Source organism: Lagenorhynchus albirostris, chromosome 9, assembly GCF_949774975.1.
Source record: "Lagenorhynchus albirostris chromosome 9, mLagAlb1.1, whole genome shotgun sequence".
In the NCBI taxonomy this organism is placed as follows: domain Eukaryota; kingdom Metazoa; phylum Chordata; class Mammalia; order Artiodactyla; family Delphinidae; genus Lagenorhynchus; species Lagenorhynchus albirostris.
The window spans coordinates 6284264-6298297 of NC_083103.1; the positions used below are offsets into that span (position 1 = coordinate 6284264).

Here is a 14034-nt window from a genome sequence, read left to right on the forward strand (position 1 = left end):
CTCTCATGGAGAGTGCTTGTGACAGGCAGTCTCTTCTGGGGTCCCTGGTACCTCTTCTCACTGCCTAGCGGGAGCCTACCCGCTCGAACTTGGAGTATAGGCTGGGGAAGGGGGGTTCTCCCACTTGCCTGCTCCCCAGAGGTTGGGGGCTGGGCCCTGGACTGCCTGGTGCTGGTGAGCAACGTCTGAAGCAACATGTGGCACAGGCAGAGCACGTGGCCTTGGGTGGGGACGGGGACTGGGTACTCGGTGCTTGGAGACTGGATCATGTCTGCACCTGCCCCAGTCACTTGGCAGATTGGCAAGGCAGGCTGGCAGAGCCTGTGTGCGTGGGAGGCAGCTGGCAGCAGCGCCATGTTCTGACGACCTCACAGCCAGACTCCCCCCTGTTTAGCGCTGACTGTTAGAACCGCCCCCAGAACCTCAGTTAAGCAAAGAGGTTAGTTTCCATGGAGACACAGCATCCTTTCTCCACGGCAACCTGAAATCCCAAAATGCAAGTTAAGCTCAGGAATGCGTCATCGGTGACCTGTAGGGGGCGCTCTCCCACAAGGCTGAGCTCAAGACCGTGGACAGATGAGCAGTTGACCACAGACCTAAAGATGCCCCAAAGGCGAGGCCTGTGGGGACCTAGATAGGCCCTGCTTAACCCCTTTCTGCCCACCTGTATGATTCGAGGAGGCTGGCAAGGCTTTAGGACGCACTGTGTGGAGGTGGTAGCCCCACAGCTGGGGCCCTCGGAGGGCCACTTGCATGGAGACGATCCCTGCCCCCAGAGGCTGGGCCCAGAACAGAGGAAGCAGGCACTGCCCGGGCTGAGTGGACACACAAGAGTTAACTGGCGGCTGTGACAGGGCGAACCGCCCTCAGGAAGTGTTACTCACCACTGGGAATGTGAGTGCTCTTGCCTTGGGGGCTGGATTCTCTTCCTGAGTCCCCGGAGGTACCGAAGGAGCTCCCAGCCATGGAAGCCCCTGGAGAGTCTGGAGCAGGCCTTCTTGGAGCCCCCAGCCCAACCAGCTTCGCACCTGGGCACCTGGAGAGAGAAAAGTTAGTGAAGTTGGAAGGGCAACCCGGTGGGGCAGGGGCGGGGGGACCACAGAACTGGGTCTGTCCTGGGCAAGGAGGGGGAGAGGGTTGGGCAAGGTTCCCAGCCCCTGGCCCCCTGCTCAGGTCTGGCGCCTGCCCCCAGGCCAGCGCAGGACCCGCTGTACGATGTGCCTGATGCCGGCGGGGCACGAGCAGGTGGGCCTCAGCAGCCCGGGCGCACCGTGAGCCTGCGGGAGCGCCTGCTGCTTACCCGGCCCGTGTGGCTGCAGCTGCGGGCCAACGCCGCGGCCGCGCTGCACGTGCTGAGGACCGAGCCCCCCGGGGTGAGTCTTCCCCCACCCCTGGGGCTGGTGGCCCCCCGGGGTGAGTCTTCCCCCACCCCTGGGGCTGGTGGCCGAGGGTGGGAGGGAGTGGGGCTGGACGCGGAGGTCCTGAGCCTCCGACCCCTGTCGACTCGCAGACATTCCTGGTACGGAAATCTAACACTCGCCAGTGCCAAGCCTTGTGCATGCGGCTGCCCGAGGCCAGCGGCCCCTCCTTCGTCTCCAGCCACTACATCCAGGAGAGCCCTGGGGGTGAGAGGGACCGGCCTGGAGGGAGGGGCTGGAAGCCATCAAGGCAGGGCACCGGGGTTCCCCAGAGAACAACCTCACTTCCCGTCTCTCAGGCGTCTCCTTGGAGGGCTCAGAGCTTGTGTTCCTGGACCTGGTCCAGCTCATCTGTGCCTACTGCCACACCCGGTGAGCCTGCCTGCAGGGCGCCTGCTGTCCATGGGGCCCTGCTCCCTGGGATACCCTGTCCTCCTCCCACACAGACGCTCTCAGTGCCCACAGCCCGGAGCTTTCCTCACTCCTGACTTTTTGCTCCCCTCTCCGGCCTCAGGGACATTCTTCTCCTCCCGCTTCAGCTCCCCAGAGCCATCTGCCAGGCAGCCACCCGCAAGGAGCTGGAAGCCATCTCCCATCTGGGCATTGGTAAGGGCTCCCCTGCTACCCGTTGCTCAGATGGACAAGCTGAGGCCAAGAGGGAAAGGGAAGGCATGGGCACACAGCCTGAAGCCTGTGCCTTTCCCTCGGTTGGGCCCCCTCCCTGAACCACCTGAGGCCCCAACCTGTTTCTCTTCCCTAGAGTTCTGGAGCTCCTCCCTCAACACCAAGGCTCAGCCAGGCCCATCTGAAGGCCCACTGCTGCCCAGGCTGAAGCCCCGGTCCCCACAAGAGCTGGACCAGGGCACTGGAGCTGCCTTGTGTTTCTTCAACCCCTTGTTCCCAGGGGACCTGGGCCCCACCAAGCGGGAGAAATTCAAGAGGAGCTTCAAAGTGCGTGTGTCCACAGAGACCTCCAGCCCCCTGTCTCCACCAGCTGTGCCGCCTCCCCCAGTCCCAGTGCTGCCAGGGACAGCCCCCAACCAGACAGAAAGGTTGCCCTCTCGCCAGCTGCTGCGGAGGGAGAGCTCAGTGGGGTACCGTGTGCCAGGGGGCACCGGCCCCAGCCTCCCGCCACTGCCTTCCCTCCAGGAGGTGGATTGCGGCTCCCCCAGCAGCTCAGAGGAGGAGGGGGTGCCAGGGTCCCAGGGGAGCCCAGCAACCTCACCCCGCCTGGGCCGCCGGCGGCCGCTGCTTCGGTCCATGAGCGCTGCCTTCTGCTCCCTGCTGGCGCCCGAGCGGCAGGTGGGCCGGGCAGCCGCAGCGCTGATGCAGGACCGACACACAGCCGTGGGCCAGCTGGTGCAGGACCTACTGACCCAGGTGCGGGCCGGCCCTGAGACCCAGGAGCTGCAGGGTATCCGCGAGGCGCTGAGCCGGGCCCGAGCCATGCTGAGCGCGGAGCTGGGCCCGGAGAAGCTGCTGCCACCAGAAAGGCTGGGTGAGACTCCAGCCCGGGGCTCTGCCGGTTCAGCACTATCTCCCCATTCCACTCTCTCTGCCTCCCCACACTGCCAGCCTGTCTCTCAGTCTGTTCTGTGGCTTTACAAACCCACCTTGTCTCACCACCATTCAAGCAAATTCTGTCCACCGCCTGCCTCCCTGTCACCAAGTTTCCAAATCTTTTTTTAATTTATTATTTATTTTATTTATGGCCGCGTTGGGTCTTCGTTGCTGCATGCAGGCTTTCTGTAGCTGCGGCGAGCAGGGGCTTCTCTTTGTTGTGGTGAGCAGGCTTCTCATTGTGGTGGCTTCTCTTGTTGTGGAGCACGGGCTCTAGGCTTACGGGCTTCAGTAGTTGTGGCGCACAGGGTCAGTAGTTGTGGCACACGGGCTTAGTTGCTCCGCGGCACGTGGGATCTTCCCGGACCAGGGATCGAACCTGTGTCCCCTGCACTGGCAGGTGGATTCTTAACCACTGCGCCACCAGGGAAGTCCCAAGGTTCCTCCTCTTTTTCATCCCTCTCCTCTCCTGATCATGCCCTTCCTCCCAGGGACTCTGCCCCCCTGGTTCCCCTGACCCCAGCCTACCTCTCCCCCGCAGAATGCGTCCTGGAGAAGTCGCTGCATCGCTCCGTGCTCAAGCCTCTCCGGCCCATCCTGGTGGCCCGCCTGTGGCGCCGTCTTTCCACCAACGGCTCCCTGGGCCGCCTGGCTGAAGGCCTCTGCCTGGCCCGGGCCCAGGGCCCCAGAGCCTTCGGGTCCCACTTAAGCCTGCCCTCCCCAGTAGAGATGGAACAGGTGCGCCAGAAGCTACTGCAGCTACTTCGTGCCTACTCACCCAGCGCCCAGGTCAAGCGGCTCCTGCAGGCCTGCAAGCTGCTCTACACAGCCTTGAGGACCCAGGCAGGTATGCCCCCTCCCACCACCTCCCACTGGCTCCTGCCAAGTCAGAGGCAGGCCACCAGACAGAGGCTCCAGGAATGGCACAGCAGGGAGGGGGAAAAAAAGAAAAAGGGTCCAACCCTCCCATTTCACAGATGGTAAAACTGTGGCCCAGAAAGCAGAGTATCCACTCCCCAGGCCTTGCCCCCTGGTTGCCATAGAGACCACAGTGCCCAAGGCCTGGCAGGCGGAGGGGAGGGTCCTTGTCTAAGATAAGTAGTGGATTCTGACCCTGGGGTCCCAGAGGAGCCTGAAGCTTCCTCCTCCACCACCACAGGGGAGGGTGCAGGGGCCGATGAATTCCTCCCACTGCTGAGCCTCGTCCTGGCCCAGTGCGACCTTCCTGAGCTGCTGCTGGAGGCCGAGTACATGTCAGAGCTGCTGGAGCCTGCCTTGCTCACTGGAGAGGGTGAGGAACCCCACACACGCCCCTTCTGTCTGGGTGGGGCTGGGGCGCCCTGACTGAGCAGAGGAGGCGGAAGGAGCAGGTCACTCACGCCCAGCCTGAGCCTCATTCCTCTTCTTGTGTCCCAGGCGGCTACTACCTGACCAGCCTCTCGGCCAGCCTGGTCCTGCTGAGTGGCCTGAACGAGGCCCACACCCTCCCGCTGAGCCCCTCGCAGGAGCTGCAGTCCTCCCTCAGCCTCTGGGAGCAGCGCCGCCTGCCCGCCACCCACAGCTTCCAGGTAACAGGACTGGCCACCCCCGGGGGGAGTCTGGCATTGTCTGGCACAGTCCTCTCCTTTGCCCAATGAGACCCAGGAAAGGAGGGGGAAGGGGAAAGGCCAGTCCTGCATTAGCCCACGACAGAAACAGCGCCCCGTGCGTAACACACGTCCGAGCCAGGCTTTCTAGAGGCTGCGTTCCACGAGCCGGCACTGTGCTCAGTGCTCTGGCGGCTCAGCCTTGAATCTTCACAGAAACTCTGAAGTGGGATCATTATTATCCCCATTTTACAGATGAGGAAACTGAGACATGACATGGGGAGGGAAAGGGACACAGGCAGATCCTGGCTTCTGGCCCCCAACTGGACTCAGGCTTCCAGCCCGTGACCCCCATACCCTCCCATCTGGGCTCAGGCGTGGTGTCCTCAGAGCCAAACAGCATCTCTGCCCTTCACCCTCCTTCCATGCAGTCAAGAGACCCTTTCTAGCCTTGGCTAAGAGTCCAGATTTGATAGCCAGATCCTGGATCCAAATGCTGGCTCTGCTGCTTTTTGGCTCTGGGAGCTTGGGCAAGTTATATAACCTCTTTGTGCCTCAATTTTCTTGTCTATAAAATGGGGTAATAGTATCTACCTCCTGGGGTTGATATTTGGATGAAATGGGTTAATTCACGACAAGTACTGAGGGCGCAGAGTAAGCTCTACCTGAGTAGGATTGTTAGGCTGTAGAGGCCTGCTGGGGCGTCCTTCCAGCCTGCAGCTGTGACCCGCTAGCCCAAGCACATCCCTCCCTTCCTCAGAGCCCCTGCTCAGAGCTCACCTTATTCACAAAGCTTTTGCCACTGGTTCTACCACTGGATATGTACCATCCCAGCCCTGTTCCTGCAGAGCTTCTACTGAGACCTCAAGCTTTGCAGCCAGATTCGCACCAGGCAGGACTGAGTTCTTGATTTTGCTTCTCCTGCACAGCACCTCCTCCGCGTAGCCTATCAGGACCCCAGCAGTGGCTGTACCTCCAAGACGCTAGCCGTGCCCCCAGGGGCCTCGATTGCCATGCTGAATAAGCTCTGTGCCACCAAGTTCCGGGTGACCCAGCCTGATACTTTCAGCCTCTTCCTATACAAGGAGGAGGACTACCACCGCCTGCCCCCCGGAGCCCTGGCCCACCAGCTCCCCACCACCGGCTACCTCATCTATCGCCGGACAGAGTGGCGCGAGACCCAGGGCACCTCCCCGGGGGCTGCCCCAGAGGAGGGCAGTGGGAGGCCAGAGGCAGAGGGCAGGGAGCAGGAGAAAGGGGGCCGGGGAGATGGGGACACCAAGGTCAAAGCCAGTCCCAGGGACAGCAGGGGAGAGTCTGAGACGATGGCCGAGGGGGGCGAGGACCAGGCCAGGGGAGGCCCTGCCCAGCCAAGGGGGCCAGAGGCTGAGGGAAGCCAGGCAGCAGAGGAGTAGCTGGGAGTGGGCAGAAGGGCCATTTGGGGCAGAAAACTCTGAGCCTGGGGGGAAGGCCTTTCAGAGCCATCCACCCCACTGGCCAAGGCACAGCCCCCTAGTCTTCCCCACCCCGGGCCGCTCCGTGTCTGCCACCTCCTCTGACTGTCTAGCCCTCTGATCACACCTGCTGGGAGGTGCCGGGACTGGCCACATCTGGGCACTGGAGTAAAGCCCAGGGGGTTTTGGGGGGGGCCCCAGACGAAGGGCCCAAGGCCCCTTGGCCTCTCATCCTTCTCCCCCAGCTGGAGGCCAGCCGTCCCGCAGTGGTGAGTGTGCCCAACAGGGGACAAATCAAACAGGGGCCCGACCTCTGGCAGTGGAGGGTGGGGCTTCAAGGCCCTGAAAGGCCCCACCCACTCCTGGGTGTCAGGAGGATTTGGGGAGGCAGCAAGATGTTGGGGCCCAGTGCTGCCCAGACCACCTGGAGGCCAAGCACCTCCAAACCTCAGTGTCCTCATCTGTGAAGTCGGGGTGCTACTGCTGCCCTACCTTCTCCCAGAAGTCTTCCATGGGTCAGAATGGATGGTTTTGTGGCAAAGCAGAGCTCAGACTAGGGGAAAGGGGAGGGAAGGAGGTTGGATGCTAGCAACACACATACACACACCTCTCCAAGGGTCTGTTCTTCACTCTCACAGAAGGGAGAGGCTCTCCAGGCAGCCCTGGGGACTGGGTCGGGTCCAGCTGAGAGAACACCCACATTCTGGTCTTTCCCCAAGATGGGAAGTCCTCCCAGGCACTGTGATGTCCCAAGGGAATGGGACAGAGGAGACAGGCTTCTGAAGTGAGGTGAGGATTCGGAAATCATCTTCTCTGCACTTGACTCTCTTGGACCTCACAAGAGCTTTACGGGACACAGGGCCTGGCTTTTTACCCACTGAGGCTTGGGAAAGTGACTCCTAAGACACCACACAGGAGGCCATTGGGATCCCCACACCCAAACCAGGGGTCAGGTTCCAGCTACTCCTTGTGTTCTAAACCACCAGTAAATTAACCCTCAAGGTCCGGTAGACCCCAAAGGGAGGCCCGGATCAGGCAACAAATGAGCAAAGAAAATACCAGCAACAACCACAAGGGGGTGCACATGGCTCAGGAAGCTGCCAAGAGGGTGACCTGATGGACGAACGCAGCTCCAGGGCAGCGGCAGTGTAGGTGGTCACGGGGTTTGCAGTCTGGCAGCTGCCAGGCAACTTGGGGACAGTGCCAGGGCCAAGACCTCTGGCCCTCAGCTGTCTTGGGAGTCAGGGGTCTGAATGAGGCCAGCCTCAGGGGACCACTCCCTGGGAAGGAACTAGCCCCTGGTGGACGGAGGACCCTACCCAGTCTCTGAGGTGCTCCCTCAGACACTGAGCGCAAAGGGACATCGGCTCATATATCAGACATGACAGCTGGAAGGTAGAAATCCTGGACATTGGGATTTCAGACCCTCCAGATACAGCCCAAGTTGCAGGGCTCCCAAATTTCTCACTAGGCCATCAGCAGCTCTAACTTCCCCCACTTCTACCTGCCCCCCACAAGCTTCTCGCTGGTGGGGAGTCTCCCTTCACTCTTTTGTATGTCCCCCCCAGTCCCGCACCCACCCGAGTGCCCTGTACAGTGCTGGGCACTCCACAGGCGCACAATAAATGTTGTCCACTAATTGGAGTTTGATAACTAAGAGGGAAGGGCAGCGGGCTGGGAGGTTAAGGGAGGGCTGGGTTCTGGGAACCAAACACAGGATGTCTCAAGTTCAGTCTCAGAGGAAGGACCTGGAATGGTTGCAGGGGGTGTTCAGAGAACCCCAGGGCCGGATGAAGAGCTGGTCTCATGGGAACTAGGGCTGGCTGAGGCTTCTGGGCCCCTGCGAGGGGGCCTCTGCAAGCCCTTCCCACCTCCTTCCCATGCTCAGTCCTAATTCCTGGCTCTGAGAATTCAGCATGCCCCCAGCAGTGGCTCATTGGAGCACTGCCAGGCCCTGCCTGCTCCCTGAATCTTCTGGTTTACCTTCTGAAGAAATTCTGATGGGTTAGGGGTCCCGGCCAGATAAATCAGCATGACCAAGGGTCATGAGACAGGGGTTGGGGCTCCAGGCAGGGCAGGCAATGACAGGCTGGTCTAGAACTGATCTTATTGTCCCCATTTTATAGATGAGGAAACTGAGGCTTGCTCAGGCAAAGTGGCTTGTTACAGGGCAGAGGACTCAGACACCAGGTTCCGTGGAGCTTCGGATTCTGCAATCCTCCAAAACAGAAGGAGTTGTTTACTCATCCACTCAGCAATCTGTTGTGTCCGTATGGACCAAGCATCCGCAGCCCCAGCCAGAGGGAGACAGCTGTGATCTGGGCAGTAACGGCCTACTGTGCGCTCGGACTCTGTACTGCCCCCCCCCCACTCCCACTACTGCCTTCCACCTTTGGCCTTCTGGAAGAGGAAGTCAGGGCTCTGAGAGGTGCCGTGCCATTTCCAGCATCCACTGCTGCAGGGCAGGGCTGGAACCCTGACGCTTGGATCTCTGGAGGAGCAGCAGAGTCATTTCCTCACTTGGAAATGTTGCACTTATCACCTCACAGTAGTTCCCTGTGTGAGTTTGTTTATTGTCTGTCTTCCTCACCAGAAGGCCAGAGCCAAGTCGACCTTGTTCCCTGCTGAATCTTGGGGGCCTAGAACAATGCCTGGCCCGGAACTGGCATGTAGTAAATATATGTGGAGTGATTGAAGACTCAGCCTAACTGTTCATCCCATGGCTTGGGACATGGGGCGGCACATCCTCCATTGCTGCCACCAGGGGGCGGGCGTGCCCCACTCCCAGTCACATGCCAGGTTCCCTTCTCTCCTGAGGCCTCCCCCCCCCCCCCCCCCCCCCCGGGGAACCAAGGGCATTCAGAGGACCTGTGCAGGGCCTGGTGCCAGGAAGGGCCCTGGGACCGTCCTGCGAATGGGGATCCTGCTAATGGAGGTTGGGAAGGGAATGAGAGAGCGGCCTCTTCCCCCCAGGGCTCTCTGGCCAGGCAGGCTCAGGAGCCAGGCCTGTGGGGTGGCCTGAGAGAGGACCCTGCCAGGGTGGTGAGGAAAGCGGTCATTGAGACCCACAACACCCTGACTCAATTTCAACACCAAGCAGTTAACTCCCCGCCATGGCCTTGTGACCGCCTTCATGCCCACAACTTAACACGCAAACGCCCTGACTCAACTTCAACACCAAGCAGTTAACTCCCCGCCATGGCCTTGTGACCGCCTTCATGTCCACAGCTTAACACGCAAACACCCTGACTCACATTTGCACACAGGCTGTGTGACACCCTACCCTGCCAGGGTCACCTACAGTGAAGCCTGAGCACCGCCACCCTTAACAGGAACACCCAGAGTGTTAGGACACCCTGACACTGTTAGCCATTCATGCCCTGCAGGATGGGACACAGTGACACACATTGGCCCCTCCTCTGAGCCACACCCTGACGCAGACATCCCTAGATCTGCAAACTCAGAGATATTCCCTCACACTCTCCCTCTCGGGTTCAGAATGTGACACCCTGACGCACATACATGGAGACAGGCCAACACAGAGACATGTGGTGACCTGCTCCACAAGGACCCTCATGGCACGCTTACACCTACCCTTGCAGGACTGCCGCTGACATACCCAAGGCCCCCTCTCGGACATGCCTGCTGCTTCCCACGCTGCACAGGCGTGGAAGTGCAGACACACACACAAACTCAGAGACAAGTGCAGACACACACAGAGATACACATACAACATAACGACACACATACATTTTTGATGATGCAAAAGAGGTCCAAGTCCTTCTCCTGACTAATCTCACCCCCAGCCGTGGCCTATCCCTGCCACCACTCAGCTACCCCACCCCATTGTGGACCCTGCTGGGGGCTGGGAGTTGCTGAGAAGACCCTCTTGGGGGCGTGGTGACCCCACTGGCCAGGCAGAAGGCAGAGGCCGGCAGCACTGGGTGGGGAGGCCTGAGCTCATCAGATTCCAGCCTGAGTGATTCACGGGAAGTGCCTGGGGAAGGGGGGGGGAGACTGGTCCAGGGGCAGGGGCTTTGGAGGCCTGGGTGGGCTTCAGATCAGAGGGTCTCGGGTCCAGAGCAAGCCTCTGGTCTGGGAGGGGGGCTTCCCGAGGGGGTGGCCCAGGCTGAAGGGGTGTCTGCTGGGTCTGGCTCCTGGGAGGGGCTTAGGACACAGATCTGAGTCGCAGGATGAGACAATCAGTCCCTCCTGCCCACCCCGCCCATGGCCTGGGCCCCTGACCCCGTGCCTTCCCGGCCCCAGCAGCTGGGTGTCTTTAGCAGGGGTTAGGCCAAGGGTGGGGGGGCAGGGGTGGGGTGACCTTCACGGCCATCTTGGCCCCTTGGGCCCTGGGGCAGGCAGCCCGAGTGGCCCCCAGAGGCCTCGAGGGGCTGAACCAGCCTGGCCCAGTCGGGGCCGACAGGGTTACAGACCCTCGCTGCCCTGCCAGGCAAGACCTCTGCCAGAGAGCTGAGAACGCGCTCCTGTCCCAGCGCCAGGGATGTTTTCCTGCTGAGATGCAGCCCTCTGCTCCTGCTGCCCCCGGAGCCCCTGCCTCCCAGGCCGGGCTGATGCTCAGAGGACGCAGCTGCTCCTGCAGGGTGACAGAAAGAAAGAAAGGAGGGGACAGGGCGGGGGTGCAGGAAGTGCCTTTCTTGGAACTCTGCACCAAAATAGCCCACTCTGTTCCTACTCTGGGTCTCAGTGTCCCCACGGGGGAGGTGTGTGTCACCAAGGAGACCCTCACCAGGGAGGGGCCTGAGCTGACCTCAGTCTGGCTTCTGCCCGCCATCTTCCCACCCCTCCCACCCCTGACAGCCCTCACCACCCCCGCCTCGGGCTCTGCTCCACTTTGAAGTCCTAACATAAATACCATGTCTGCTTGGGTTCCCCTTCCCAGCCCGGTCACAGCCCCCAGACCTGGCTCCCACCCCAGCCAGCACTGGGGGTGCGAGCTGGGGGAGAGGAGCGAGGGAGGCCTGGACCACCCAGGGAAGGTGGCAAGCCAGAGACCCGGGGACAGGACCAGGGAGACAGAGCGGGTGAGACACCAGAGATGGAGAGGGGGGAAACAGAAGAGGGCAGAGAACAGAGAGACCCCAGAAACCAACAAGGTGACAATGCTGGGGACAGGAGAGGAGAAAGAGGGACCCCAGAGACAGACAGGGGAGCTAGAGACCCCGACAGAGAGGGAAGAGAGGAACAGGGAGGAAGAGACCCTGCAGTCAGAGGGAGGGACAGTGAGACACAAAGGTCCCCGGGGAATGTGAACGGGCAGGAAGAGAAGGGGAAAGTTCCAGGTGCCAGTGGAGATGGCAGGGGCGGAGACCAGGGTAGCAATGGAAAGAATGTGGTGGAAAGAGAAATGTCCCTGGAGACAGGATGACCAACCATCTTTGTTTGCCCGGGGCTGAGGGGGCTCCAGGGACACAGCACTTGCAGTGCTGAGACCAGGCAAGTCCTCAGCAAACGGGGAAGAGTGGGTCACCCTGGGTGGCAGGCCTTTGCCAGATGCCACAGGGATCAGAGTCCACTCGCATAGGTACCCTTCACACAGATGAGGAAGCTGTGGCCCGAGAAGGGCCATCCGGGACGTCCCTGGAGCACACGGCAGGGCCAAGGCAGGACCAGCTTCAGGGATGCTCCATGGAGCTGCACGGGCAAAGGGTTCCAGAGGGAGGACAAGAACAGTGAGGGCCGGGAGAGCACCTGTCCTGGGATCCCCAGGCTCAGGTACAGTCCCCGCTCTGCCTCCGCCTGTGTGACCTAGGGCAAGCCACGTCCCTCTCTGGGCCGTGTGAACACTGAGTGGAAGGGCCGGGCCCCTCTAGCTCTGATGGGAGCTCCAGGACTCATGGCCCCCTGGGCAGATGTGGCCAGATGTTCAGGTCAGGCATCTGCCAGGAGAGAGACTGGGGCTCCAGCTGGGCCCAGGTTGGGCAATCCAGGGGCAGCCATATGCTTCTCCCCTCACAGCTGTGGGCACACGTGCGGGCCCTCGAGGACAACACGTCACCCAGCTGTGCACACCCACAGCAGTGCCAGGCTTTCACAAGCGTGCGCGCATGCTCACACACACACACACACGGTCATGCACAGACACCAAGGTACATCCACAAACACACAGTCTCTCTGTATGACAAAGACACCTCTGCCCCACCTCAGCCCCCTCCAGCTGTCAGAATCCTTTACCCCAGGGGCCAGGCCTGGAAGACAACCCTTCATCCTGGGTCCCACCTTCTCCAAGCCTCTCTCTCCCACCCTGTCTGGTCCAGCAACACACCCCTCCTGTGGGTCTCTCCCATCCAGAAGCACACAGGGTGTGGCACAGCACGTGGGGCAGGGGAGGGGGCCGCAATCAACCCCCTCCTTCCCAGATTCCCCTCCCTCCCCACTCCTGCCCTGGGACCTCTCCCACCCAAGACCGGGCGCCTCCCGCCCACCCGTTGGCCCTTCCTCCTGAAGCCTGAAGGCTGGGGTGGTTTGGGAAGAATTTAGAAATGGAGAGAGGTGGGGGGATGGGGACAAAAGAGAAAGGAGGAAAGGAGGTGATTTGTACACAAAGCAATGTGCTGGCTCAGCGGCCCTCATGCCAATGCTCTCTAGGACTCCTGCCCGGGGGGGGCGCCCCCCAATCACACTCGGCTCCCCCATGCTGGCCTCTCCACTGGGCCCTCTGAGGGCCAGTCCCTCTGCAAGCCGCCTTCACCCCAACACCAACAGGCCCACATACTGCATCCAGAATCACCGTCTGGCTTGTCCCAGTAGCTGGAAGACAACGTTCCTTCTGGGGAAGTGGGCTTCTGTTTCCATGGCCCTCCTGAGGTGAGCTCTCCCCAAAAGGGCCATGATCAGAGCAGGGAACCCCAGCCTCCTGACTCCCAATGTGAGTCAGCCACACCTGGTGTCCTGAGCTGTCCCCACCCCAGCCAGGGAGACACATTGGCCTCAGGCCCCAACGGAGAAAACAGGCTGTGTGGTAACCGGGAAGCGTCACGCATGCTGCCTGCTGATGGTGACCCAAGCTGTCCCGTCCTCCTGGGCTGCACTCCTACAGACCCATAGGGTTACATTCTGAGTGTGCCATCCATCACGGTGGCAGCTAATTATAAATTAGCATTTCTGCCTGATTCCCTGTACCCAACCACGCATCTAAACATTTTCTCATCCACACACCCATCTACTTAGCCATCTATCCATCCATCCACTTACTCATTCCTAAATCCATCCATCTATCCATCCGTCCACCCATCCATCTATCCATCCATCCCCCCATCCTCCAAGCATTTATTGCATCAGTTAGCATCTTCTCTGTGCTATGGGGGAATCAAGATGAGTCCGGCTGAACGGGACTGGCATGAAGACCACAACAAGCCCCCCTCTATCCCCTCACCCCCAAATCCATGATGCTGTGCCCACTAAATACCTTCTCCTGACGAGGGTAGGAAATTCTTTTTTTTTTTAATTAATTCATTCATTCATTTGTTTATTTTTGGCTGGGTTAGGTCTTCATTGCTTTGCATGGGCTTTCTCTAGTTGCGGTGAGCGGGGGCTACTCTTTGTTGTGGTGCGCGGGCTTCTCATTGAAGTGGCTTCTCTTGTTGCAGAGCACGGGCTCTAGGCGCCCAGGCTTCAGTAGTTGTGGCACGTGGGCTCAGCAGTTGTGGCTCGCGGGCTCTAGAGCTCAGGCTCAGTAGTTGTGGTGCACGGGCTTAGCTGCTCCGCGACATGTGGGATTTTCCTGGACCAGGGTTCGAACCTGTGTCCCCTGCATTGGCAGGTGGATTCTTAACCACTGCGCCACCAAGGAAACCTTAGGTAGCCTCCACCTCACCTCTCCCAACATGGATGGCCCTGGGGGTGGGGGGTAAGTGAGTGCTAGATGCCCACCCAAACTGGGCACCCAGGTGCATCTCCAAGTCTCATTCTCTACCTACCAAACCCTTAGTCTTGTTGGGGTCAGGGTGTCCCACTCCTCCCCACTACCGCCCGCCTCCTGGCTCAGGCTTCCCT

At 60.5% G+C, this 14034-nt stretch overlaps 1 protein-coding gene across 7 annotated transcripts; it reads left to right on the forward strand.

The window, feature by feature from the left end:
* Window positions 1-88: 88 nt before the first annotated feature.
* On the forward strand, window positions 89-8697 carry RIN1 (Ras and Rab interactor 1). Of its 7 annotated transcripts, none has more exons than XR_009542305.1 (11): window positions 89-1050; window positions 1193-1373; window positions 1511-1625; window positions 1718-1790; window positions 1933-2024; window positions 2179-2916; window positions 3520-3825; window positions 4138-4269; window positions 4395-4546; window positions 5494-6807; window positions 8145-8697. XR_009542305.1 is itself a non-coding variant. In XM_060158541.1 (10 exons), exons 1-10 carry the CDS (start codon window positions 965-967, stop codon window positions 5977-5979), a joined length of 2361 nt encoding a protein of 786 aa, XP_060014524.1. In that variant the 5' UTR covers window positions 89-964; the 3' UTR covers window positions 5980-7657. The 7 variants fall into 7 exon arrangements, 4 of the variants coding, with proteins under 4 accessions (XP_060014524.1, XP_060014527.1, XP_060014525.1 ...); XR_009542307.1 differs by having other exon boundaries at window positions 5494-6287; XR_009542306.1 differs by lacking the exon at window positions 8145-8697 and having other exon boundaries at window positions 5494-6287; window positions 6660-7657.
* The last annotated feature ends 5337 nt before the right edge of the window (window positions 8698-14034 follow it).